The 25,429-nt window shown below is 43.7% G+C and overlaps 1 protein-coding gene across 12 annotated transcripts in view; it reads right to left on the bottom strand.

Moving 5' to 3' along the window:
- ARHGAP22 (Rho GTPase activating protein 22) overlaps positions 1-25,429 on the bottom strand; it is a 147,695-nt gene that overhangs the window by 45,619 nt on the left and 76,647 nt on the right. The window contains exon 1 of one of the 12 annotated variants that reach the window (XM_035330270.1): positions 16,277-16,566. The exons of the other annotated variants lie outside the window; for them this stretch is intronic. Coding sequence (XP_035186161.1) covers positions 16,277-16,328 — 52 coding nt within the window. The 5' untranslated portion in view covers positions 16,329-16,566. Of the gene's footprint in view, positions 1-16,276; positions 16,567-25,429 lie in introns of those variants that run through there. 12 annotated transcript variants of the gene reach the window in all.

Consider the following 25,429-nt stretch of genomic DNA (forward strand, 5'->3'; position numbering starts at 1 on the left):
TAGTGTCGGCAAAAAGTAAAAACAGGATGGGAAAAAGATTCCTGCACATGCTGCAGAACCTAGGCTTGAGCCTCTGCCAAAACCTATACATACAGCTCCTCTGTGGTTAGATTTCTCCCACTGAAACTTTAAATAGGAGCAAGGTCATGATCCTACAAGTTGCCTGTGGGAGAGTCAGTAGTGACTAGTCACAAGAGTACAAGCAGATAAATATAACTCTACACAGAGACACTAGTGCAGAAACCAGAATGCACTTCAGAAGAACTTCTTAGAGAAGTCCTCATGTGTTAGTATGAGATGAATAAGCAGTGGCAGAGCAAGCAGACCCAAATATAAACATTTTTTATTTTATGACTTTCTTGTTCCTTTCCACATGCTGCTGGCTCCTTTCACTACATCACCAAGGTAATGAGCAGAATTAGAGCTCCCTGAAGGGTGGAGTTCAGATGCAGCTCTCTATGCTGTTGCAGCACCCAACAGATTTTGAGTCAGAAGAATGAAAAACAGCTAAATCCAAATATTTAGATCTTATTAAAACAAACAAACACACCACCCTTCCACTACCCCTTCTTCACAAATCCAGAATTGTACCAGAAATTCACAGCTACTTTCTTTTCTGTGGCAAGCTACAAAAGAGGACCTTGTTCTGGGTTTCAGATTTGAGTTGGGAACAGAGACACTGTACAGATTCAAACATACTGGCCTTTAGGAACCGGAAAACAATTTTAAACCTTTCTGCCTAGAAATGCTTGGATACAAAATTTTAATTTTGCCCATCAAAGCAGTATGAAGCTTGCAGGCAGATACTGCACTGAAACCGCCCTCCTGCCCCGAGGGGAGCCAAGCCCACCCGGAGCAGCTGGGAGACTCCAGCCCAACGCACACAAGGGCTGCTGCACAAAGCTAACAGGGCTCTGGCTTCTCTGCACCACAACAGGGAGGAACAGTCTGCTAATGATTTTAAACACAGACAAGGGCTTTCCATTCCTTTGAACAGAATTTCTCACTCATCTTTAATCATGCTCCCATACAAATGAGACTGGCCCTCAGAGGCCTGCTCTGTTAGCTCAGGATTGCCAGGGACAAACATCCCAGCCCTTCTGCTCAGAGACACTTTCAGCCTCAGACCAGAAGAAAAAACAAAACTGTCTGCAAACGCAGCACCTCAATGCACACAGTAGAAGCAGGGGCCTTAACTCAAGGTACAGTTGCAAAGTTGCTTTATAGATACTGGTAGGTATTTTTGCCTCAAGGGAACTGAATAGCTCAAGGCTGCTAGGTGCAGAGCCTGAGTGCACGAGTGCTCTCTCTCCCAGCAAAGCTGAAAGAATCGCTCCCGAAGTGCTCAGGTAGTTCATGTAACCGCATTTCACATGGCCTCGGAGCCATCTGCTAAGGGCATGAGCTGCAAGCATTCACCTCAGAGTAGCGTGCCATGCCACCTCCTAGGCTTTAGTAAGTCATTCTGTCAGCTCTCTCCAAGGCCCAGAACGTGGAAAATCAAACAGAAAAGTTGGAGCTAGGTAACTTGCCAAAGGTCTGACAGAGCACCACAGCAGCAGCAGGAATCCATATTTCAAAGCCCTATTTACTGAAAATTCTTGCTTCTTGACTGTCCCCATGACCATATGCATTCACGGGGAAGCGCAAAGCATAAGGCTGCCGTTATGCCACATGTACCTGTCCTGCCCTGGGTCCCTGTTCAAAGAACCCCAAACAGCCCTCCAGCTGCAGCTCTCCCTTTATAACAGCTGTTTCCAATGAGAAAACCTTGGAAGCATATTTTTTTTTTCTGTGAATTTTATTCACACTAGCTTAACCTTCAGAAGAGCAACATCTGTGGAGCCAAGCTTTACAGCCCCTTTTTCTGTATAGAAACAAATTCAGGGAAAGCAGGACTGGACTTCCAGTAGATGTTCCTACCCCATTCCCTGTAAAAGGAGGAACATTTATGTCCTCAAAAGCGGCTGTCAGGTTCTGCTGAAGCTGGCAACTTGTTTTTTGATTCAGACCATTTCCCTCCCTTCCCTGCCACATCTGGTTTACCTTTCTCCCATTTCTTACGTAGTTCTGCTTATTGATGTGCTCGGGTATTGTCATTATATCAACTCCACCAAAAATGTACGCAAATATAAATGCTTGTGTATGTGTATATATTTACATGCTTGCAATGCTTTGGTGTGGATAGCAGTTGTGTTTCCAGTGAGGGTGAAACCGAGTTGGCCAAGCACATGCTGCTGCAGTGTGTGGGAAGGCAAACAGCAGCTCCAAGGGTGAGTTATGAAAGTGCTGGTGGATGGGTAAGTCAAGGCCCAAAGAACGCTTGCCCTCAGTGCTAAAGCAAGCAGTGACTTGAAGCCTTTGATTGCAGACAGGCAGCAACAAAGATCTTGACAAATGGACAAAAACTTGCACCCAGCAGCTGAGAACAATTGCAATGATTCATCTTCCCTGACCGACTCTTCATGGTTGTCCTAAAGGTGAGGATCAGATTCAGGGCTCTAAGATCTCCCTGATAATGAAAGAAGGTGAAAAATGAGGTAGATGAATTCTGTCAAGGTGAAGGGCAACTGTATTAGGGGGAATCTGCACAGCAAGAAAAAAATAGCCTTGATCTTTGGATTATGAAAAGAGACCAAAAATATTAGCAAATAAGTAAAAGGTCATTAAGTGCTTGAGTGCTTGGATCAGGAAAAGTTGACAGGATCTACAAGGGAAGGGCAGAGGAATGGAGCAGTACAGTAAATAGTGATATGTTCTTGCCATGTTTTTTTGTAGTTGTAGCTATAGATACAGGCACATATCCATACATGTTATGGATATCTAAGTTGGAAGTTAATGTGGAAGCTGAGAGTAAACTTGTGATCACCTTTTAAAAAGCTTATAAAGGTAAGAAAAATAAAGTCTGGGGATTTAGTATTACACAGCATGCAAATAACAGAAACAAGCTTTGGATCAAAATCCATTTATTCTGTTTCAGTTCAATTTTTCCTAAAGAAATATGCACCTTTGCAGGTGACATGTTTTATTTCTACATTTTGGAATCAGTCTGAGGGGATTCTAATGTTCAGCTTTCACTTGGTTTTGGCAATGAGGAAAACGAAATCTTAAATTGCTTTTATTGTGCAGAGCAAGGCCAGCTCATAAATTGACATGGTTTAAAGTTTCTTGGTGCAGAACCAACAAGAGTGCTCTAAACTCTCATTGACTTTTCAGTCAAATGCCTAATTTCCTTAAATGTTTTTAAATCCCACAGGTTTAATGATAATTGCAAGTAGAAAATGATCAATTTTTCAGAAGTTCTAGCAGAGGATTTTCATGAATTGCTAAGAGATTTTTAAATCTCAGATCTTAGAACTTGTCCTAGAGAATAACACAAAGGCAGATAAACAGCCTAACATCAGTGCCATCTATAAACTAATTCAAGGGCCCTGGTACTGGGGGGAGAACAGATCTCTTCTGTGGTTTCAGATGAGTACTTCTGTGCATTTCAGATATCATTAAATTGCTTTAAAGAGGCACCAGCAAGGAGATTAGACCTCAGAATCGTGGTTTCTTATGCAAAAATTCTGACAAGACTTAACATGAACAGAGGCACTTCAGCTTTTCTGTACTGACACACAGGCTACAGAAAACTCTTAAAAATCTAAGGCTAGTGTTCTGTTTCAGTTGTCAGGATCAGGTGTACGATTAATAAAAGTACACGTAATAAATGAAAATTTGGTTTAATCTTTGACCTTTTAGACATAAAAAAAAAATGTATCAGGTGAGTTTGACTTTTGTTTTAATTTCAACTCCTGCCTGGAGATTCCTTTCTTGATATGTCATCTGTATTACTCTAGATTTATCTGGTGAACTGAGGAACTCGTTAATGCTACCAATCACTTCAAATAAACCAAAACCTAGAAGCAAACAAACCCATACTCCAGGTATGCCCTATGCTGTTACTGATGTCACAGTCACACAAGAAAAGTGCCCTGGGAAACAGAAGAAAGACGCAAGATAAAAGGAAGCGAGAAGAACAACTTTAGGTTGATAGGATGAGCAAGTAGCAGTGTACACAAATGCCACCTTAAACCCCTGCTTATAAAGCTTTCTCTTGCTCAGTGCTTTGTAATGTTTAAGTCTACTTCAGTTGATTTTTTTTGATGTGCTTTATCTGCCTTAGGCTGAACTGTGAGAAGTCTCAGAAAAAAAAAAAAAAAAAAAAAAAAAAAAAAAAGCCCAGCCAGCCATTTTTAAGTTAACATCTGGTATTAAAAATACATGTATTGCAATCATACTCTAATGCATCCACGCCTCCTTGTTTTCAAGAATCTGAAATTTCATGAGGAGATTTCTCTGCCACCTGGGATGTGCTACTCAAGGTGGCTGCAATGTCTGGTCCTAGCTTAGAGCTGAATTCACAGCCATGGGAAGGCCACCTCTACTGCAGCAGCCCAATATTTAGGGCTGAGGTGAGCCCAGGCATAATATGCAACTGCTTTAAGTATATTATTTTTCTCAAGGACATAGCATCTGCCTTGCACCAACACCGTTCAGGCACCATTCATTCCAGCTCCTGCTCACAATTGCTTTGCTCTGTAAAAGGAATTGCCATTAATCAAGATCATGCTGCCTCCCTAGCCAGAGAGATTTCAGGAGCCTGTGAAAACACCCCCCCAGCTGTGTTCAGTATCCCTGTAAACATGAGGTATTGTTATTGCTTTGAGATTTGTTTGTACCAGCTTCTCCTAGCTAGCAGTAAATGATGAAATGTCTCCAACATAGTCACAGCTCATTTAGGAAGTCAGAAGAACCTTTCCAAATAGGAATAGATCAATAATAATTAACACAAGGAGCAACTACTAAACCACCAAGTGCTAGGAGCAGCATGACACCACTTTGCCTCTGCTGCGACTTGTGTGTTTCATCCTGAGTGGGAATGCTAGAGCACCTGCACTCTAATTATCTCCAAGGATGCTTCAGGGGTTAGACTGTCAAATAAGTGACAGTATGCTCAAATCAATTAAACCCTTGTGACTTGACTCAAATAATATTTCTCAATAGGAAATTACTGTGCAGACAGAACATGTTCACTTCCAAACCTGGATCACAGCAGAAGTAACAGCTTGTTAGCTGGACTTCTCAGCGCGCAGTGGCACGGTCACGGTCTTAAAACAATACCTGCTGAAAAGCAGACAAATTTAGGGTACAGGGTTGCCTATGCTGATACTACCATTGTTTGCCTGCCAAGCAACAGGTATCAGGCACCTTGGCACCAGCCTCTCACTAGAAAATGAAAGTTCCTACTGGAAAATAAGGTGTTGGGCACTCAGGCATATTTGGGGTTCAGCCCCTTCCACTTGCACAAACCCTTCCTTCAAAATCTGTCTGATGTTACCAGCTCTTAAAGAGCTGTTCATCTCATGAAGCGTCTTTTTTAGAATGCTAGACAACTTCTGTCCCTCTGTACAGATGTTCTATAAAAAAATAAAAGCCAATTCCCTGGAGAGAAAAAAAAAAAAAAAAAAAAAAAAAAACACCCCAGCCCTACTAGAAAATTAAGTCTGTGGTGGTGATGGCGATTTGGGATGAGAAGGGGGAGAACAACCAGGTTGCCAAACTTTTTCTCCAGTATGTTATATGGACAGCCTTGTACCAACAGGTATCTGCTTTCCCTTATCCTTCTTTCTCCCACTCCAGAAAACTGATCCTTGCAGCCTTTACTCAGTATATTCCAAATCTAGAAAGCTACAACAAGCTCAACCCTTAAAAGTAATGAAGCATGCAACTGCCCAGGCTATGGTAACCTCCTGATCATTCCACTGGTCTCTGGCCCGGACTGAAGAGAAATTAATTCTTCTGAGGCCCGCAGAAACCACGCACTCGGATGGAGATGCTCCATTCAGGGCAGCCCAATGGCAGAAGGTGTGTGCCAGCCCCTGTAAGGCACATTATAGGAGGTGTATCTGAAATAAGACAGCTGTGAATCTAAGGTACGAACAAACAAACAAAAAGCATGCACAAAAGACTCAGAAAATAGTTGCACATCTGTACAAAGCAGGTCGCATGGTTCATCGTGGTTCTCCAAAGCAACAAGTGTCAGACACTTCTGAGGAATGTATCAAATTATATATTCCAACTGTGGTTATGCTTACACACTATTACAAGGGAGGAAATTCCTTCCTGACCAAAGATGATGATCCTTCATGCTTTGAAATATCTGAATGGAAATGACTGGATAATTTTTATGCATTACCATGCAACCACAAGCAATTTTCTAGCTCTCATAAATTTCTTCAAATCTTTAACACTGAAGACAAGAGTCAAGGGAAATTTTGAATCCTGATGAGCAGTGAGTTACCACATCAGAATAGCAAAATCTGATCTATTTTTCTTTGAAAATTTCATTCTGGAAATACAATACCCAACTGCTGCTAATACCCAACTTCTTTCAGGACTGTTGCGTTCACATTTTCCAGGAATGCTCACTGATAGGAGTGAAGTTGCTCCCATGCCTTCTACAAAAGTTTCACTACAACCATTTCCTTTTCCCCCTTGCACCTCATAAGCCTAATTTTAATTTCCTCTGCAACTAACTCCAGTATGAAACTTAAAAATACAGTGAGGGAGTCTTCAAAGATTATATTGCTGCCATCTTAGCCAAAGCTATGGTCTTTGAACAAAGGAGAACTGAGGTGAAACCATCAGCTGGTACGGCTTTGCCTGTAGACAGCAACGCTCTTAGCTAAGCCTGTAAAGGCTCAGATTCTTTGCAGACTGAATACAGAGTTCTTCAGAAATCCAAGCCAACCAATTACAAACGTTATTTTCTTCAGTGAAGTGACTGAAGCTTTACAAGCACAGTTTTGGCAGCAGCAAATACACGGCCTATCATTAAGGACACAACACTTACAGACTTTGTTTTCACAAAAATGAAGCTATTTGTTGCTTTAACTCAGGAAAGGAATTGAAATGCAAAAGAATATATACTGTAAGCCTTTTGTAAAATGTTGACAAATTTTGGGAAAAAACCTTGCCCAAATTACTGATGAGACAATGTAGATGATACCAGTACGATCTAAGTCGGAATTTAAATGCTCTGGGATATCCTGATCCAAGTCTTGCTATAGTTTGCACTGAAGAGCAGTTTTATAGCAGTCTCCTTCTGTATCTCGCTAAGTGCTGGTTACCCAATGAATCTTCTAAACGTGACTGTTACACAGTACTCTTCACTGTGGCAATAGTGTTGTTTGGCAAAAAGGACAATTTGTTCTTGTCGCTTGGGCTAAGCACTACAGCCACTCAGAATACAACAGTGGATGGCTAATGGAATTGAGGTTATGCTGATGCACAAAGCAGGGGCCTCAAATCTTAGTGCTTTCAGACAGTTGTCAGTGAACTGCCAGCAGAACAATGCTTTAGAAAAATCAATTCTGCTTCTCTCTACCCAATGGCAATGGACAAATTCATCCCAGTTAACAGCATTATCAAAAAGTCCATAAAAGTTCCTTTGAAGTGGTTAATCATTAGCAGATGTAACCTCACTTTTCAAAAAACAAGCTGATTTAGATGTTTCAACAAGAAATGAAAAGAGCCTGGCACGTAAACTACAACTCATCCAAAGAAATGTCTTCAGTTGGTGGATTTGTTGCCAATGAAATTCAAGAGAGCATAGCACAGATCATTTTCTTTGAGATTCAGTGGGTTTCCCTGTGGAAGCCCTGTCTGCAGCATTCACTGCCATGACAGCACACTGGGATATTACAGAGACCCTCCCACTGCATCCCATCTCAATGCTTGCAAGTCTTCAACAGGTTAGGCCAAAGGGATGTGCACAGGTATTGCCTCTTCTGCCAGCTCACATACCTTTGCTCACCTATTGTAGAGGCACAATAAAGCGCAGATGTGCCTCAGCACAGCTGAGGATAGCAGTTTGTAAAGGCATAGGCAAGTTTGGAACTGTTGATGTTTTTCAACCCACATGGCAGGACTGCCTCAAGCATTGCCTTGCAAGCTTGCATTCCCACAGTGCAGAAAACTCACGGACAGCAAAGCCCTCAGCCACTGACCTGTTGTTGTCCAGCTCCTCCAGACAACAGCAACATGCTTCTGGTCCTGTATGACCGTCCCCAGCTGTAGGTCTGTACTTGTGGGCTGGGGCAAACTCCAGGAAAGTGACCTTCTTCATGCAGAAATCCTTGAACTTCTGATGGTCTTCCCATACCTGCATGGCACTTCTGTCCAAGTGCTCTGTGCTGGGAGGTTTTCTCTGGAGTGTTTAGGTGGCTGAATGGAAATCCTTAGTGTGAAAAACTTCTCCACTATGCCAGCACATACAATCTCTTAGCAAAGCGTGCTGACACCTAAGAGCTACAACACACTGCCAGAAGGTCCTCCAGACTATCTTAGACTCTTCCCTAATTTGCAGCAATACGTGCCACTTATCAGCTAAACACAAATTGCATGAGTGCCAATGGACAACCGGGTCTCAGACAAAGGCTGCTGACCAAAGTGACATCGTAGTCACAACAGAAGCAGTTCTGTTTATTAACAAGGTAAACTAGAAGAATTTCCACAAAGGAACGCAAAAAGGAAACACCTGTTGAGGAGACAAGTAATGGGAACAAGCCCTCCTGCAAGAAACATTACTTTAAGAAAAGTGTCCATAGAAAACCTGGAAGTCATACAAGCCAGAGGCTGAGTTCTTCCTAGACCAGGTAAAAGGACAGGCAGGTTTACCCCATGCTTTTACATATGCTAGTTTAAGACCCACACATTCTGGGGAAACCCCACCAGAATATTTTTTTTGTCTATTTTATAATATCCAAGCACAGATGACAACAAAGTTGTTATCTCAAGAAACTGCTAAGCCTTGCTCTTTGCATATTGTACTACTCAGACTCCAGGGTTGCCAGTTTGGCTGTTTTGCCAGAGTGACATTAACTATAAAAATTAGATCTCATTACACAGATTTAGGCCACAGACATCTAGCACTTGGATGAGACTGGTGGAATACCAGCACCATTACTTGGAATGCTCTCTATAGGTAATGTATTTGGATATTTTTATGCTTACAGTAGCAGAAAGTCCATTTGGACAATGTTGACATCAGTGGGCCTGCCCCACAGATGCACTTAGCCCTGCTGGCACACTGAGAAGAACGTGAGCAGGCAGTAGGGTGCATCTGCCTCATAAGCCTCCTCCTCTTCAGCCTGCTCCTTCCTGAGAGCACTGAACTGTACGCAGCCCTCACACTACAATAATTTTTGTCTCTGCTGTCAAAGGCAGGATAACAGCCAGAAGACAGGGATCTGCTCAGCCAGTGATGTGGTATATTAAAAAGCCTTCCAGCTTCTGTTTCAAAACAAAGAAATCTTGATAAGCCTGAAGCTAGCAGCTGCTGCCAGCAGCATGCTGCCTTCCTTACCTTGGGGACACCTGCTGAGCTGCTGCCTCTTTAATATTAGATTAAAACACTGGCCTTCCATGCCATGAATTATGTATCTGCAGTGAAGCTGTGGTATGCACGGAGCCAGGGAAGACGACGTCTGGACACAGAAGAACCATTTGGTTTAATAGTCTGCAAGGCTGGAAAAAAAAATCACTGATGGTTTTACATTTTGTCTGAGCCCCAGTCAGGTAACAGAGGGGATCAGGGGAGTGTGGCAACTACGTCCTCCTCCTCCCTTCCCCATTTGTTACTGAGAACAAGCAGGTGAATTTGAAGTCCCTAAAAGGGCACGAACATCTTAAATAACAAGGGAAAAAATAACAGCTTTAAGCTTGCGTGTCTTGTGACTGCAACCAGTTTTTAAAGACAGACAGTTGCTTTTGACCATTATTTTTATTTAAATGCTCCACATCATGCAAGCAAGAACCCATAGATATCATTAAATACTGCCTTTCCAGTCTGTACCCTCTAGTTGCCTCTCTTTAAGAGACATTCACCTATAATCTCTGAAGCCAATCTGCAAGTGATTGCCAAACAGACGCAGCCTTCCAGATATTAAATTTAATAATCCTTCTCCCGTTTAATATATTTTAGGTGACCTGGGCATCTAGGCATGAAAGCATTATAAAAAGTGATTTGGAAGAGTGTGCATATATGCAAATATATATGCAAATATATATAGTAAAACATCAGTAAGACTTAAATGCTCCTGTATTTGCAGGTGTTCTAGACCTGTCCGTGTTAAAGACTAAATACAATGGAAGTCTGATTCTCAGGAGATGGACAGTAGAGATAGCCATTTGTACAACTAATACAACTAATGTTAAGGCTCACCTCCTCCTAACCAGTTTTGTTACTTACCTGTCCCATTAAAAGTATCCAACCCAGCTTAGACTGGAAGAGAGAAGGAACAGTAATACCACAGTAACTGCAGACAATCTTATGACAAGGACATGCAAGTGAAAATGATTTCAATATTTGCTTTAGCTGATAATAAATAAATAAAAAGAAATCACAGGTGTTGCACTGCTGGAATATATTTGTCACAGAACTAAATATTAGTATTTCGGTTTTATGTAAGGGGAAAACAGGCACAGAGAGGTTAAAATTACTTCCCAGGGTCCTATTGTGTGTTAGTAGGAAAATGTCTTCTCTGTATTAAAAAACAGTTTTCAAATTCCACAGTGCAAAATTCCTACATACCAATATAGAACTGAGATGCGGAGACACTAAATGACTTCCAGGGTGGTATTGGCTAGCGACTAGCAGAGCCAGGAATGAAAAACAGATATACCACCTCCAGGAGCCCTGGATTAATCAAACGATTCTCACAACGCAAGAAATACTGTCTGGAAGGTTTGTCGTGTGCAACTGCAAAGGCAGTGCCAGTCCTAGAAAGCAGAAGGATGAGATGGAACAAGCTGAACAGCACGAAGATTGCTCCCCCAGCACAGGATGGAAAGCAGGCCACTTACTCACCAAAGCAGTGCTCTTGAAATAGGAAAGCCACATTAGAAATTAGGAGTGTATTGTGTCTCGAAAAGCTGTTCCTTCACTCAGCAGCCCAGTGGTTGCCTGGCACCTCCTCTATTTGGAGAGCTTCAACTCGCGAGCTGAAGTCACCGCGCTCTCAGCAGCGCTCGCATGGCTCATTGAGAGGCACAGCAGTGTGTTGGCCAACGCTACCTCTCGAGCACTACGCGTCTTGGCAGTGCCGGCCTCTCTGGCTGCTGAATCCCAGAGCCCTGAGGAGAGAGCGGCCTGGCTTCCACAGCCTCCTAGACACCGCTTGGATAAAGCCCCAGTTCTGCTCAAATTTTACTACTGATGGGGGAGGTTTGCACCGGAGCCACAGGGCTCTGGAAGCCATTTGCTGCACGACAGAAGCATCTCTGCAGGGCCCTGCCAGCTCCTTTCATGTACCCATGCCCACAGAGCCCAGCACACCGCTTCCTGGAGCCCCCAGCTGCTCAGAGCGGCAGAGCAGGCAGCCAGGAGCCGACTGCCTGGGGACCCAGCCTCCCCTCAAACTCCTTGCTTTGATCCCAGGCACCTCCCCGCAGTGTGTTTGCACCTCGCTGCATCCCAAAGGTACAGAATTAATATATTTGCAGGGGATTTAAGACTGGTTCCTCACTGGGGAAACGTTCCTGGAAAATACTGCTCTCCAGGGTTCAAGATGTAATGTAGTCACCCAGCCCTGTTTTCTGTCTCATCGCAAGGCTTTTGGCCTGTTTTCTCAACTAGAGCAGCCAGCAGATACATGGAGAGTTTATTAAACAGAAGGGGTCACGTCTTTCTGGGCTTCAGAGCAGGAAGTAAAGCCACACCACCACGATTCCCAAGTCCCCCTAATGATGGAGCTACCCAGGTGCTCCTCCCTCCCCACCAGATAGACTGAACTGGTGGTGTATGCTTGACTGCATGAATGAAGCATTAACATAAGAACAAAATCACAAGAGCCCCTTTTAAATGTGCCTGGCAGATGCAGAGGATCCTCACCTCCAGTCCTGGTCCGTATTCCCCTCAAACCCCAAGGCTGTATGGACCAAACGCTTCCTTTTGCTGAGACAGCCTCTTCCTAATGCATATAAAACCACCCATACTGTGACCCCATCAGAGGAGGAAAAACCACCCAGAAGAGACAGAAGGGAGCAGGAGAGCCGAGCAGGAGGGGCAACAGAGCTCAGGCCCAAATCCTGCATCCAGCATGGCTACACTGGGGGGTCCACACAGAGAGCAGCTCTGGGCGCACCAAGAGCACATGAAGTCCTGCAGCTTGATAACGTGCAAAAGGACCCAGCCAGCAGCCTCCAGGAACCCCGAGCTGCTGGACACATGCTGCTCTGCTCAGGCAGCAGCCAGCCTCCCCCCCAGGAGCAGGAGCCACACCACTGCTCTGCTGCATGGGGCATCTCCCCAGCTGCTGAGCGCAGGGCGAGCCCTCAACATTAAAGAACACCCCCTTCCTTTGAAGCTGAGGCTGTTTGGCTTTTCTGGCTACAGACTAAAACTGTGCCTTAATCATCCAGCTTTGAAGTCCCGTAAATCTACAGCTGTGGCAAAGCAAGGACCATTTGGCAATAAACACGCATTATTAAGTTTTTTGGTGTTTTGGGTTGTATTTCTTCTTTTTTTTTTTCCCTCCACTAGAAATCAAGAGGCAGATGAAAACCAACGGTGACTTGCCAGATCAGAGGAAGTTCTGACTGATATTTTACAGCCCAGTTTTGAGTAGTGTTGAGCCAGAGCTCAACGAATGGTCAACGGAAGACAGATTTTATTGTAGGAGAGCTTATGAGAGAACAGCTGGTTTTAACAACAGGCTGCTGAATGTGATAAATGTTTTTCACTGTTTTGATGCCTTGTTTAATGTGGGTGGGGGGACATGACTTTTAGGAGTTTGACGTTGCTTAAAACCAGAGAGAGGGAAAATAAGTGAGCTGCTACTTGTGTCTTCCCAGAATCTGTCATTGCGGTACGTTTTGCCACAGGATCAGAGTAGGCTAAGGATCATCACCAGCTGAGACCTGTTGAAAATCTCCACAGATTTTTTTGCAAAGCAAAACATGAGCAAACATTGTGCTTTGGCTTACCTGTATTATTTCAGGGGTGTGCCAAGGCGCCCTCAACCTCTCCACCAAAACAAAACAAACAAAAAAATAAACAGTGCAGAAAATTAATCCAAAAAGCATCCTAGCCTGGCCCGGTATACTACTGAAGAGACACAATGGAGCACAGAGAGACTAAAAGTCACTTAAGGAGAAACTTGGAACTAACATTGTCCAAAAAGCTAAGAGAAAACCCTGTACTGCCCGGGATTACAGGCAATAAGATGCTGGAAAATCACATCCTAGTTCTCAGCTCTGCTGGCCACTTCCTGTATTGACCTGGGAAAGTTCCCTTATTAAGGCTGAATCAGGAGTGTTAATTTGGGACTTCTCTTTCCCATGTGACCAACATCTCTGGCCACAAACTCGTTCATAACTCAGCTCCTGTCCCTAGGCCGTTTGAACCTATGGGAAAGATCATGCACAGGCATCTCTGCTCCTGCTGGTTTGCTCCTCTGTTCACAGGCATTGGGAACAGCAAGCAAGGACAGACCCATTGGAGCCTGTGGCTACTACAGCTTTTATGCAACCACACTTTTGATACTATGCCTAGGGCACTCTGTAATCATTTAATGCCTTTTAACAACCGCATTTACTTACTGGGAAGAATGGAAATCTCCTTACTTAGATCACGGTAAAAACTGTACGAATGAAATGCATTCTGGAAGGGAGCTAGAAGGGATTGCCTTGAGTAACTGGATGGAAAGTGGTTCAAAAACTGGCAGGAGTCCAGCCTTTTCAAAGCAACGTTAGTGACAGATAGATGTTAAACAGCTCATAGAGACATCCAGCTACCTCAGCACTCCCTACCCAGACACATAGGCTCTGCCTTAATGTTTTGGCACTTCCCTTCCCAGGCTGTCCTGGAAGCAAGTGGAGAAAGGTTAACACAGAGCAGAAAGGGGATCAGAAGGGAGCAGGGCCCCCAGCCTGTCAGCATGCCTGGCCCAAGAGGTATTCTGACAGATAGCTGGATTTCACAAATCAAAAGGATTTGGTTGAAGGAGGCTCAGAGAAGTAACACACTACGTTCTTTGGGCCAGAAAGATGCTTTTAGAAAAAAAAAAAAAAATCTATTTGGGGTGCTTAGTTAGCTGAAGATTTTCATGTTGGTCGTGACTCCCTAAAATTATGACTAGTTGCTTTGTGTTTTTGGCTAAGCCCGCCTCAGCAACCTTTCCAAGACTCAAATTCTACCTGTATTGATTCTGTTTAAAAAATGATCACTTCTTAGCCCCCTCTTCCTTGCACAGGCTGGGTACCAAGCTGCTCCTCACTTTCTTCCTATGCACGCAAGTCTTTCTCCCCAGGTTGATCTCTAGGGCTAGACAGGTCACAGCCACCACAGCACTAGCAACAGCCCCCAGCAGACGCAGCAGCACAAAGGCAAGCCCCACAGCCAGAGTTCGTGCCCCTCCGCTGCTTCTTGAGGCTTAGCCCCAAACACACCAGCAAGATGTCTACCCCCAAGGATGCCAAATGACAGCAGAGCAGCAGCAACAAGCAGCAGCTCGCTAGGTGAAGGATTGAGCAGTGAGTGACTGTTCCCCAGCTTCACCCTGTAGCCTTTGGAGAGCCGCACTGACTCACGCTGGATGCCTAACAGCAAGCCTCCACACCCTGTTGTGTCTAACACATCGTAGCTCCTCACCACAGTGGGGCAGGGAACATCTCCGAGCAAATAGGATGCACACACCCTGCTGCCTAAGAGACATCAGGGCTGGGTAATTTTATCTTCAGGTTGCACCTGACAAAACAGTGCTACTTTTCCTGGCTGTACACCCAGCCCTTTCCGGCACACACAGGTAAGGCAGGCACCTTTCGTAAGTGTCTGTCTCAAGAGGTATTGCTGCCGTGACACATGCAGTACGGGAAAGCAGCACCCATAAGCCACCCATCCTCAGTGGGAGAGCAAAAAGGGGGAGCAAAAACTGTCCAACACCTCCTTCTAAACTGGCATATACATGTATGTGCATACAAAAACAAGCAAACAAACAAAAATAATAATAATAATAAAAAAAAAACAACTTAAAAGCAAATGAATTCATTTTTTTTCTCTCATCCTTCCAATAAATACTTTGTTGGTATAATTACATCCTTAGAAATTTGTGAATGATTGCGTAAATTTGTGTACACCTGCACACATTTTGCTCAACAAAATACTAGAAATTGGTGCTAGCGACTACGAGTCAGCTTAACTCACTTCTCACATCACCACTGTTATCTCTTGCTGTGCAGTCCCATTTTAAATAGGAACCCATCAGGAAAAACAAAGGTAGGTTGAAGAAAACAAATTCAATGTCCACAAAACCTTTTCTTCAACTTTAAACCTGCAATGAAAACCTACAATTCCAGCTTCTAGCTATGCCTTAGAAATGATTCCTATTTAAAAAAGGGATTAGGAAAATGCATGCTATAAATGCTTAGCCAGGTAAGCAGGTCAGATCTCCTCAATTGCTCCATGTCTCAGCTACAAGCAATCACTGCTGCTTCCCTTTCTGCAGAACCCCTACCGGGACTGCTGGCTAGATAAATTTCACACTAAAGACACGTGAAACAGAACGAGAAGAATACAAGAATGCGTTTCTCCATTAGGAGTTTATCACATTGTTAATTTTGATAGTGCTAGAAGCAAACTGCTCTCAGTTTTGTTTCTACCTGGAGGCAGAACAATCCCGTTTCCTGGAAAAGCCCACACAGCCATTTGATAAGCAAACATCACAACAGCGAGCTAAAAATCTTTGTGGAATCAGGCACTCAGGTCACCCTGCATAGAAAAGATGCTAGGAGGAAACACATTTCCTTCACTTGGCGTTATTTAACTTACTATTTCAGCATAGATGAAAGAAATCTTTTTGTCAACAGAAACAAAATACTGGAGCATTACCCAGCTGCCTACCTAACTTATCAGGAAAAACAAATACACACAGACATTCAGCTTCTGTTTTGTTCTGCATTAGGGATTCCATCCCCATGCAAAACATATGCTCCAGGTTTAAAGGGTTAAACATTCTCTCGCTTAGTCGGCTTTAGTGAATGTAAAATGCAAGATAATAACATACACTGTATCTTGAACCAAAAATGTGCACAGCATAACAAAACCCCTGTGCTAACCGACCGGCACTATGAATAGACCCATTCCCACTGCTTGTTAATTCAAAATAAATCCTTTACTGAGATTTAAAGCAAAACAGACAACACTAAACACACCAAAAATATCATGACTTACCCTTTCGGAGACACTTATTTTTCTTAAGATATTTGGCAGTAAAAAACGGCATGGCTGCAACACTAAGGTTTCAGCCAAAGCTGACCTTTTATTACCAAGTGCTAAGAGCAGAATGACTGGACCAAAGAGAGAAAGCAAATTATTATACCAGATCTTTAAAATGCTCAATGATGAGCAAGGGGAATTCAGAGTGGGATAAAGTATGTCAAGTTGCACGGTGGGGATTGCAGATATCTTTCTGCTCATTAGCACTGCTGTTCGAGTTATTTAAAGTGTGCTCGGGGGAAATGAGGACAATTTCCATGACAATATGTACAGTATCATATAAGGAGGAAGCATTTTTTCAGGCAGAACTTCTGCATTACTCAGCTGCTACAGCAACCAACAATACGTTGAGAAGGAAAAAACACCATCAGGTTTGGATAACATAAAAAAAAAAAAAGATTTTATTAACCAGTTCTTGTCTAGAGAGAGGTTTACAATGATACATTTTCCACGTTATTTTACTGGGCTATCCCTGCATCTTATTACTATGCACTTCTGAAGAAAGGAAGCCTTGCTGAGCAGTTAAAGAAATTATCAGGGGATTCAGTTCCAGTTAGTTACCCCAATACTCCTATGCCTCAGTTTCCCTATCTTTCAAATGGGGTGACAGCACTGCCATATTTGCATTTGTAAAAATCTTTGAGGTTCTTGAGAAGTGACTACTAGAAGAACAAGTGCTTAACCCCACTGCTTTGCACTCCGTGATTACGGCTGGTTATTTTCCCTCACGCTGCCATACTGCTTTGGGGACCGAGGACCAAAGACCATCAAAATCTCTCTTGCCCCCCCCCCCCCCCCCCCGTTTTGTTTTTTTTTTTTTTTTTTTTAAGTCTGGATGATCCAATCTGGAAATTTTGTCTTATTCTTGTTGCTTCTGCTACCTCTCTGAAGAGCGCAAAGCAGTTTGGTGCTGACTTCATATTCCTTTCTAACTGCATAAAGTTAGGATAGGACATTTAATGGCAATGACATTCACCCATGTCAGTGCTCCTCCCCATCATCTGCCTCTGCTTCACTCGACTGCAGCATATCACCTAGCCAGGCAGCCCTTCCAGCCGCACTCCTTGGAATAGGAAGGAATAGGAAGGACAATTCCACAAACTGGGACATGAAGTCTTGGGCGCACTCATTTCTCTATGCCTCAGGTCTTCTTGTGTGTAACAAACAGAAAATGGCACTTGCTCTTAAAAACCCAGGGACTTGTCATGGAAAATGTGTAAAAGCAAGCGATCTGTATTTCTATGGGTATTTCAGCTCTTGGCTTTTACTGCTTCCAGTCTTTGGGGTGCTGCCAAGTCACCACTGCACAGAGATGCAAGTAAACCAGTTGGCTGCCAGGGAGAATGTTTATAACCTCCTGCATGACTGGATTTGAAGTCAGCTTTCTAGACTAGCAAAACAAATGATCTGAATGAAAACGGTATTGCTCTTACAAGAACAAATAACTCTATAATGAAAAGTATACAAGCTAGGGGTGCACTGCACCACACATAGAGCTAATAGCAGGGCTTTTTTTTTTTTTTTTTTTTTTTAAAATCACTTCTTGTCAGCACACAAATGTTTTATTTAGGAAATCCAGGTTTCCTCCTTAGTTGAGGAAAATCCATTCAGGTAGAAATATGAAAAACTTTACCATAGTTTAGCATTCACAAATCCTGTAATGCTCAATACATGCCATTGTTACTGCATCTGTACCACCACAGCAAGCCAAAGTCTCTTGTCACATCACTGCCACGTAACTGCCACATGTCACCTGCCGCTGCAGGCTGGGGGTTGGACATGGGGATGATCCTGGAATGGATTTGGGGGGGGGGGGGGGGGAGCAAAGCTAGTTACTGTCCTGTACTCAGAGGCAGCCCAATACCTTCTGCTCCAGAAGCTGGAATAATCTTGCATGTATTAATGTACATGGGCATCCTGCTTGAGCAGGGGTTTGGGGCAGGTGACTTCCAGAGGTCCCTTCAGCCATAACCACTATGATTCTGCCTGCTCCATCTATGACTAGACAGCATTTAACTGGAACACATCTCTCCTCCAAAGACTGAAGTACACTACAACGTGCAAGTAGGGAAGGAATCGGTCAAAGTCTGTCTACACTGTATTTAACCTGGAAACAATGCCTGATCCTAATCTCATGTCATCAAAGAGGATCTGACACAACTTTCTCCCTTATTAATGCAATTACAGCCATTCAAATCTTTCCGCAGAATCTGAAGTCTGGAGGGTGGTGGGGCTTTCTCCCACTCTTCAGAAGACACAAACCAAAAGATTTATGCTAGAATCTGGTTATTTTGAAGGAGAAACTCAGCAGTTTCCTCTCAGAATTCATCCCTGAACCTCATGCTACTTCCTCCCACCGTCACCGTGATATGTGGGAAAGAAGATCAAGCCCAAAGAGCCCTTGGAACATCCCCTTTCTCCTTCAGCTTCCTCTTTGCCAGACAACATGCTCCCCGGTCAATGACAGGCTGGAGTTTCTGCTGAAGCAAGTGTGCCTTTTTCCTCACAGTAAATTTAAAATAAAAAAAATACCCAGTAAAACCACAGCACCCCAAGGGAATTCCCTTCTCTGCCAGTTGAACACAGGGCAAATTTAGCCTAATGCAGTAATCCCTCCCAGCTGCCTATAAAACTGTCCCTTTTATGACCTCGCACAAAACCCTACTGCTTTCAGCTCCAGTACCCTACACATTATGCCTCATTTCCAGCTCTGCCCTTGGAGCTAGAAGCAGAGGTTGCCCTCCTGCTAGACTCGCCATTTCCAGAGAGAACCCCAGACTTACACAGACATTTCTCTCTAATCCAGGGCACTGAAACCCAGGCTCTCTTCCACTCCCCACTCCCTGCTGCCGCATTCTGCTTTGGGGGATCCCAAGATCTTGGTTCTTCATGATGGGGGAGCTGTTTAGTCTTCCCCCCGGCATTACTCTGTTGCTCAGGGACAGCTTTCCTTAATCAGCTCTCTGAACAGAGATCATGACAATTTGTACCCTGACAAAAACTGCAGGTACTAGTCTGAATTGGATCCAAACCGTTAAATGTATCATTCACCCAGCTTTCAGTCTGCTCCCTATAGTAACGCTTTTAGAAAGGACTATATATAACCGGGACTGCATGAAATCTAAAGATTTTTGTTATATACCAACATGCCAAAAACACAGAGACCGACCGCAGAGCACATAGAGCACACAATCTCTGCTGTTAGCTGCAGGCTGCCCGCAGCAGAGGAAAGCACCTAAGGCTTATCACCACATTTTCTGTAACAAGTTTCAGTATCAGATTTCAAAATGTTTTACTAAGAAAGCCAGCATCATCTTCCCCATCTTACAAATGGGAACTGGAGAAAGGGATCGTGACTTCTGCGCAATCACAAGATAAAAAAAAGGGAGTAAAATGTAGGGATATTTTTTCTGAACATGCATAAGTGATCAGGATGTATGTTTTTAGGTTCCCTATCCCTCTCCTGTGGCCCAAGAGGATTTCACCACCTTACAGGAACAGTGGAGTGACAGGCAACAGACATGAAAGCTGCTGCTTTCTATCAAAGCAGTTAGTCATGGCCACATGTTGGAATTTTCCTCCAAGTTACAGCCTTGGGGGACTTTCTGCTGTTATTTCCCACCTGGGCAAAGTTAGCATGAAACCCAAAGAGAAAAAGGCAGTGGGATTCTACTACCTTCCTGCTAAAACACATGCTACAGCTTACGTGGTAAGAGCACATGGCTCCCATCGCCCTTGAAGGTGAGGGATGGCAGTGCCTGGTGGGGAAGGAGGAGCTGAGGGTGCAGCCCTCCAGCCCCCAGTGCGATGGAGGAGCAGGGGCTCCCTCCCCACTCTCAAAAACCAGGCAAGAGGACCCAGCCTGGGGCCCTGCAGCCCAACACGGTGGCTGTCAGAGGACAGCCCGGCCACACACTAGGCAAAAGCTGCCGTGCTGTGTAAGCCCTGGCACAGGAAGGAGAACAGATGACTGCAGCATGGCTCAGCCCATCCTGCTGCCATACCACGGGTTTCTGCTTTATCAGATGGCAAGAGCACGCGCTCATGGTGTCCATTTAAAAAGATTTCTCCTCGTCTCCCCAGCCACAAAGTGATCTGGGAGAAATTCCTGTGTGTTGCTGATCAGGTGGATAAAGCTGCCTTTTCTCCTTTCAGCAGTTAAAAACAGCCTGTCCTGAAAACAAGTAGGGTCATTTTAGTCTGTGACCACATACATAAACTCTGTCTACAGAACAAAGGAATCTCAGGTCAATTAAAAAGATCCTGTGGCTACAATATTCTTCTGGGAAGATGCCATCTCCATATGCTCATTACAGCCACATAAATCCCACCCCCTCACTTGCCTTGAGCAAGTAATTGTCTTTAAAAGCAAGCAAAATAATTATTTTTCCAACAGAGTTGTCATCATTAATTATGGCCAGGATAGCCAAGTAGGAGCTCATGCCTGGGATTTTAAATGCTTGTAGCTAGTTAACGTGCCTGTAGCTTTACAGCTTTTTTTTTTTTTCGTCAGTGTTAACATTAACACACTATGGCTTCATTAAATCAAGGCACTCACTGATGAGCTAAGCGATTCATCTGCAGAACACCAAGACTCTTCATGCTTATCTGTCCCACACCGAGAGCAGGTTTTAAGGGCTGCACAGTTTATGCCTGCACTATGGGTACATTCAAACAGCTCTGGCTGTATTCCTAAAGTCACGTGTTTCAGTCAAGATTTACAGATCATGAAGACTGTAATTTACAGGAATTTACCAAAAGTCCACTGAGTTACAGGCACTCCACTGCTCATCTTTGTAAAGCCCTGTGGCTATAGTCTGTAAACATGTGATAGTGACTTCCTAAAGGTAAATAAAAATTAATGCAAACTTTTGGCTGGCTTCTGTACCTCTCATTGATACAAGTCTCCCCCTGAAGTTGATGGGATTTTCCCTGCATAAAGACTGCAGAATTTGGCCTACCTTCCTCTTCCAGTTTAAGGGGTGAGGGGGAGAAGCAACAGACCCTGTTTCACTAGGACATCTCTGTAGTTCTCCATTCTGCTTACCAGGGCTTGTTAAGCTGAAGACAGTGATGCGTTGAAAAGCCACTTGATACAGAAGATTATGGTAGAGCGTGAAGTCCACTGAAAGTTTCCAGAAGGCATTTTTTATCTTAATTAATTTTTAAATGACACGTCTCTAAAATAACAGTGACTTTTGATAGTCAACCAGCCTGCACAGATCTGGTTTCTGAATCACTGCTGCCCCAGGCATTCACAAATCTCAGGTCAGCTGACCAAAATCATGAGACTGGCTTCCAACCAACAGGACTTTCTCACTATTATCTATCTTCTAGTTTCTAAGCCTTTACAGATCCTACTCAGTAGCTTTATTTTAAAGCCACAAGCTGTTTAAAAAACAAACAAACAAACAAACAAAAACTTTCTTTTTATTAATGAAAGCTACAAGTTAGACATAGTCATGGTATTCAGAATTAGGGTTTTAAGGAAAGCACACACACAATAAGACACAGCATGTGAATTCAGGCTTAAGTATTTCCTCCACCTGAGCAAGCAGCCTGTCTTTATGACCTTTGCAAAGCCAAAGCTCAAAGTAGATAGATCCAGATTTTCTGAACAGTCCAGACCCAAGATTTTGCTTCAGGCTCCCTTGTAAATATGCTCAAGAATCCTTGCTCTCCCTCCTCAGGATCTCCACCTGCATCAGTCCAGCCCATGTCTCAACCACAGCAATGTACAGCCATCCTTCACCTACATCATTCTCCACCTGCTGCTAGGATTTTTGAGGGCAAGTCCCATTTTCCTCTGAAGTGCAGTAACCTGTATCCCTATGCGATTGCTCCTATGGAATTTGAGAATAATATGCTCGGGGGGGAACACGGGAGGACTGGCAGCTCTACAGTTTACACTGTGTCCTTACAGCAAAGGTCCTTACATCACTTCGTGTGGATCCGACAACTGACAGCAGGTCACTACAGTGGGGAGAAGTGCCGTACATTTGCAATAAAACTTTTGCATATAGATAAGAGGGCAATTTGAGATGACCTTGAATATCCTGCAGAAAGACACTCTCCCATGGTGTTCCCTGAACTCCAGGGACATTTTGACTTTCTCTTAAAAGTTTGCTGCTGCTTTAACATGGACTTGAGGGGCCACGGAGCCACTGCTCCCATGGGGAAAGGAGACTTTGCACCTGGGTCACAGTGCAGGCCCGTGGGAAACCCCACCGACTTGTTACACTTTGCTTAGCACACTTTGGAAGTGGAATACATGAAATTATGTAGGTGCCTAAAACAAAATGAGGACATAAATATCGATGGCACTAGCAAAGACTGGCTCAAAATGGAACTGATTCAGTAACATACTTTTAGTGGTGGAACTGAGTACAAAGCATAGTTTTAGTGACACACTAGGTAAAAGAGGATTGGATAATCGCTGTAAACCTGCAAGCATTAAGAGATCAGGGAATAAGCCTTTGCTTACATCTTCAGCACAGGAAATAAGTGCAATCCTGCTCCTAGTCCTCCTGTCTTTAGCACAACCACCTCTACTCTCAGCCCCAAACAGGATAATGAAAACAAAAAGGACAGGAATATGGAATTGAACAAAAAGACTCTATGTGCAACATAAGCTAGCAGTACAGGTTCTGTGGGGACAGCTTCATCCTGCAGCTCCACAGCCACAAACCCCTGAGAATAACCTTCCAGCGCCGTGCAGCCTCACTGCGTCCTCCAGCACTGCTGGTAACTGGGAGTCAGAACCTCGCCCCATGTGTGCAATCAAGAGGATGAAAGCCCCAGGCAGCAGTTAAGAGAAAAGCTTTTTTTTTTTTTTTTTTTTTTCTCCTCTCCCTGAAGTGAGCTGTGATTTTCATCCCCATTGCACAATTGCCACTCCACAGTCCCTCAAGCATACATAATGCAACACAGTGATGCCAGCCTCACCATGCAAACCACCCCGGGCTTTTATAGGAGCAAGGGAAAAGACAGGAATAAATAGTAAAATGCAAATCAACCACATACTGAATTTCAAAGCTGCCTTTAATTACAATTTCTTCCTGTTTCCCCGGGTGTTATAAGCACTGCTCTAAGCGACCCACCCTGGTAAACAGAGTTGTGATCATCTTGTTAAGCTCATTCAAGTACTTTGTGTTTTCCTTGACAATTCAATGTCTTCAAAGCTGTAATCTAGGCTACGTACGGCCAGACTGAAGCATCAAGGTACCAACAATACCTTCAGTATTTGCATTTTCCCATCCCTCCACCGGGCAGGAGACTGAGACAGAACTTCTCTTTCATGTAAAAGTATGAGGAAACCAACAGCACAGGCTCCCAGCCTAACCCAAGGATATGCCTTCTTTAAGGGCTACACCACTGCTCTCCTGTCACCTGCATCCCTCCAGTGTTGAGCCTAGGTCAGGACCCCTTCTGTTCAGAGCAGTGACCCAACAGTTAGCTTAGTTTTCTGTTTCTCTCCACCAGAGCTGACGGCAGGACAACACCCGCTCTTCGGAGCACGCAGTGACAACAGTAATTGTCCCAGCTATAATACAGGCTGCTTCCGTCAAACAACAGCTGCCTTTATTTCAAGGTGCAGCAGGGGAAATAAATAAATAAATAGTCATAATATTGGGCCAGATTCTCAGCAAGTAGAAGTCATTCAGCTCTAATGAGGTCAGAAAAGCCTAATTTATCCTCAGCTGAGGATCTGGCCCCATTTCTTTCCTGTGCATAACCACAGCTGAGGGCATTAGGCCCATGAGCTGAGCTCCAGGGCTCCATTTCCACCAGGAGCATTCCCAGGAACAATGGAGGGTCGGCAGCAGGGACTGAAGAAGAACTCTAGTATGCCTACAGCTTAGATTCACAAAACTGCAGACCTGCCACCACAACTTATCCCATAGTTCACACTAAGCAAAAACTTCGATGACAGCATATAACTGATACCTAACAGCAGGCAGAGTTTCTGTAAGACAGCTGCATTGACCTGAGACCACATTTGTTTTCACCCTTGACCAGTACGGAGTATCGTAATGTAACAGTGAGCTTCAGAGTGGTTCAAGCAGAGTAATGTAAGCAGACTGCTACCCATCTCCACAACAGCATCTCCACAACAGAACAGAGCCAGAAGAAATTACAGCTTTGTTACAGGAGGTGAGCGTATTTCAAGGAGGTTGGAACTGTTTCTCTATTTCAGTGCAGATGGGTTTGACAAAAAAAAAAAGTCTAAAATATTACATTTTGCATAAATTTGATTTTTTTTTGCTGATACATGTTTCTCATCTAAAAGCTAGTATACAGCAAAATAAAAGCTTAAACAAAAGCAATAAGTATAAAGCTAAATCAAAAACATTTGGTTTACAAGTCAGCAAACTGTCTTGGGATGACCAAGAATGATTTTTTGTTGTTGTTTCTTTGCTGAAAAATAATATGAACTTCTCTAATTTTCCCTAGGAGGCCTAAACCATTATCTTTTCCCAAATTTCCTCCCCCAAGATGATTATTTTCCTAGAAAAAAAAATAGGAAGACAAAAAAAGAAAAGATTTTTTTTTTTTTTTTTTTTTTTCTCAATGGTCTCTGGATCAAGCCCTGGAGGTTCTGCTCTGTTCAGGAAAGACCCTGCAGCTGACAGTGCTAAAGGTGCTCTGACAGCTCCTTTCCTAGTGGAGTATGAAATGGAGAGCAGGAGATATTTGGAGTCTGTGCTTTGAACTGCTTTGATCCATCAACACCTACCAGCTGAACCTTCCACACTGCTAGCCTCACTAATAAGGACCGTCAGCATCCTGGTCAGTCCTCTAGTGTAGACAGGTCCATAGGTTTGATGAGTCCAAGTCTGCTTTACTTTGCTTTATTCATTCATCCCTAGGCAGTGAAAGTCTTTTCACTTTTCATGTTGAATATGATAAATGAAAAGCTTGATTTACTACATGTGAATTCACCATCATTTTGCTTTAAACTGCATTCAACTCCTCTAAGCTCTCCACCCCATTGCATGGCAGAAAACCATACCCATATACCTGGAGCCAATACACTCAGAACCATTTGAGAAGGCAGAAACTGAGATGTTAACTCTGAAACCCACCTTGGGTGATGCAAATATCCTC

Source organism: Oxyura jamaicensis, chromosome 6, assembly GCF_011077185.1.
Source record: "Oxyura jamaicensis isolate SHBP4307 breed ruddy duck chromosome 6, BPBGC_Ojam_1.0, whole genome shotgun sequence".
Classification (NCBI taxonomy): domain Eukaryota; kingdom Metazoa; phylum Chordata; class Aves; order Anseriformes; family Anatidae; genus Oxyura; species Oxyura jamaicensis.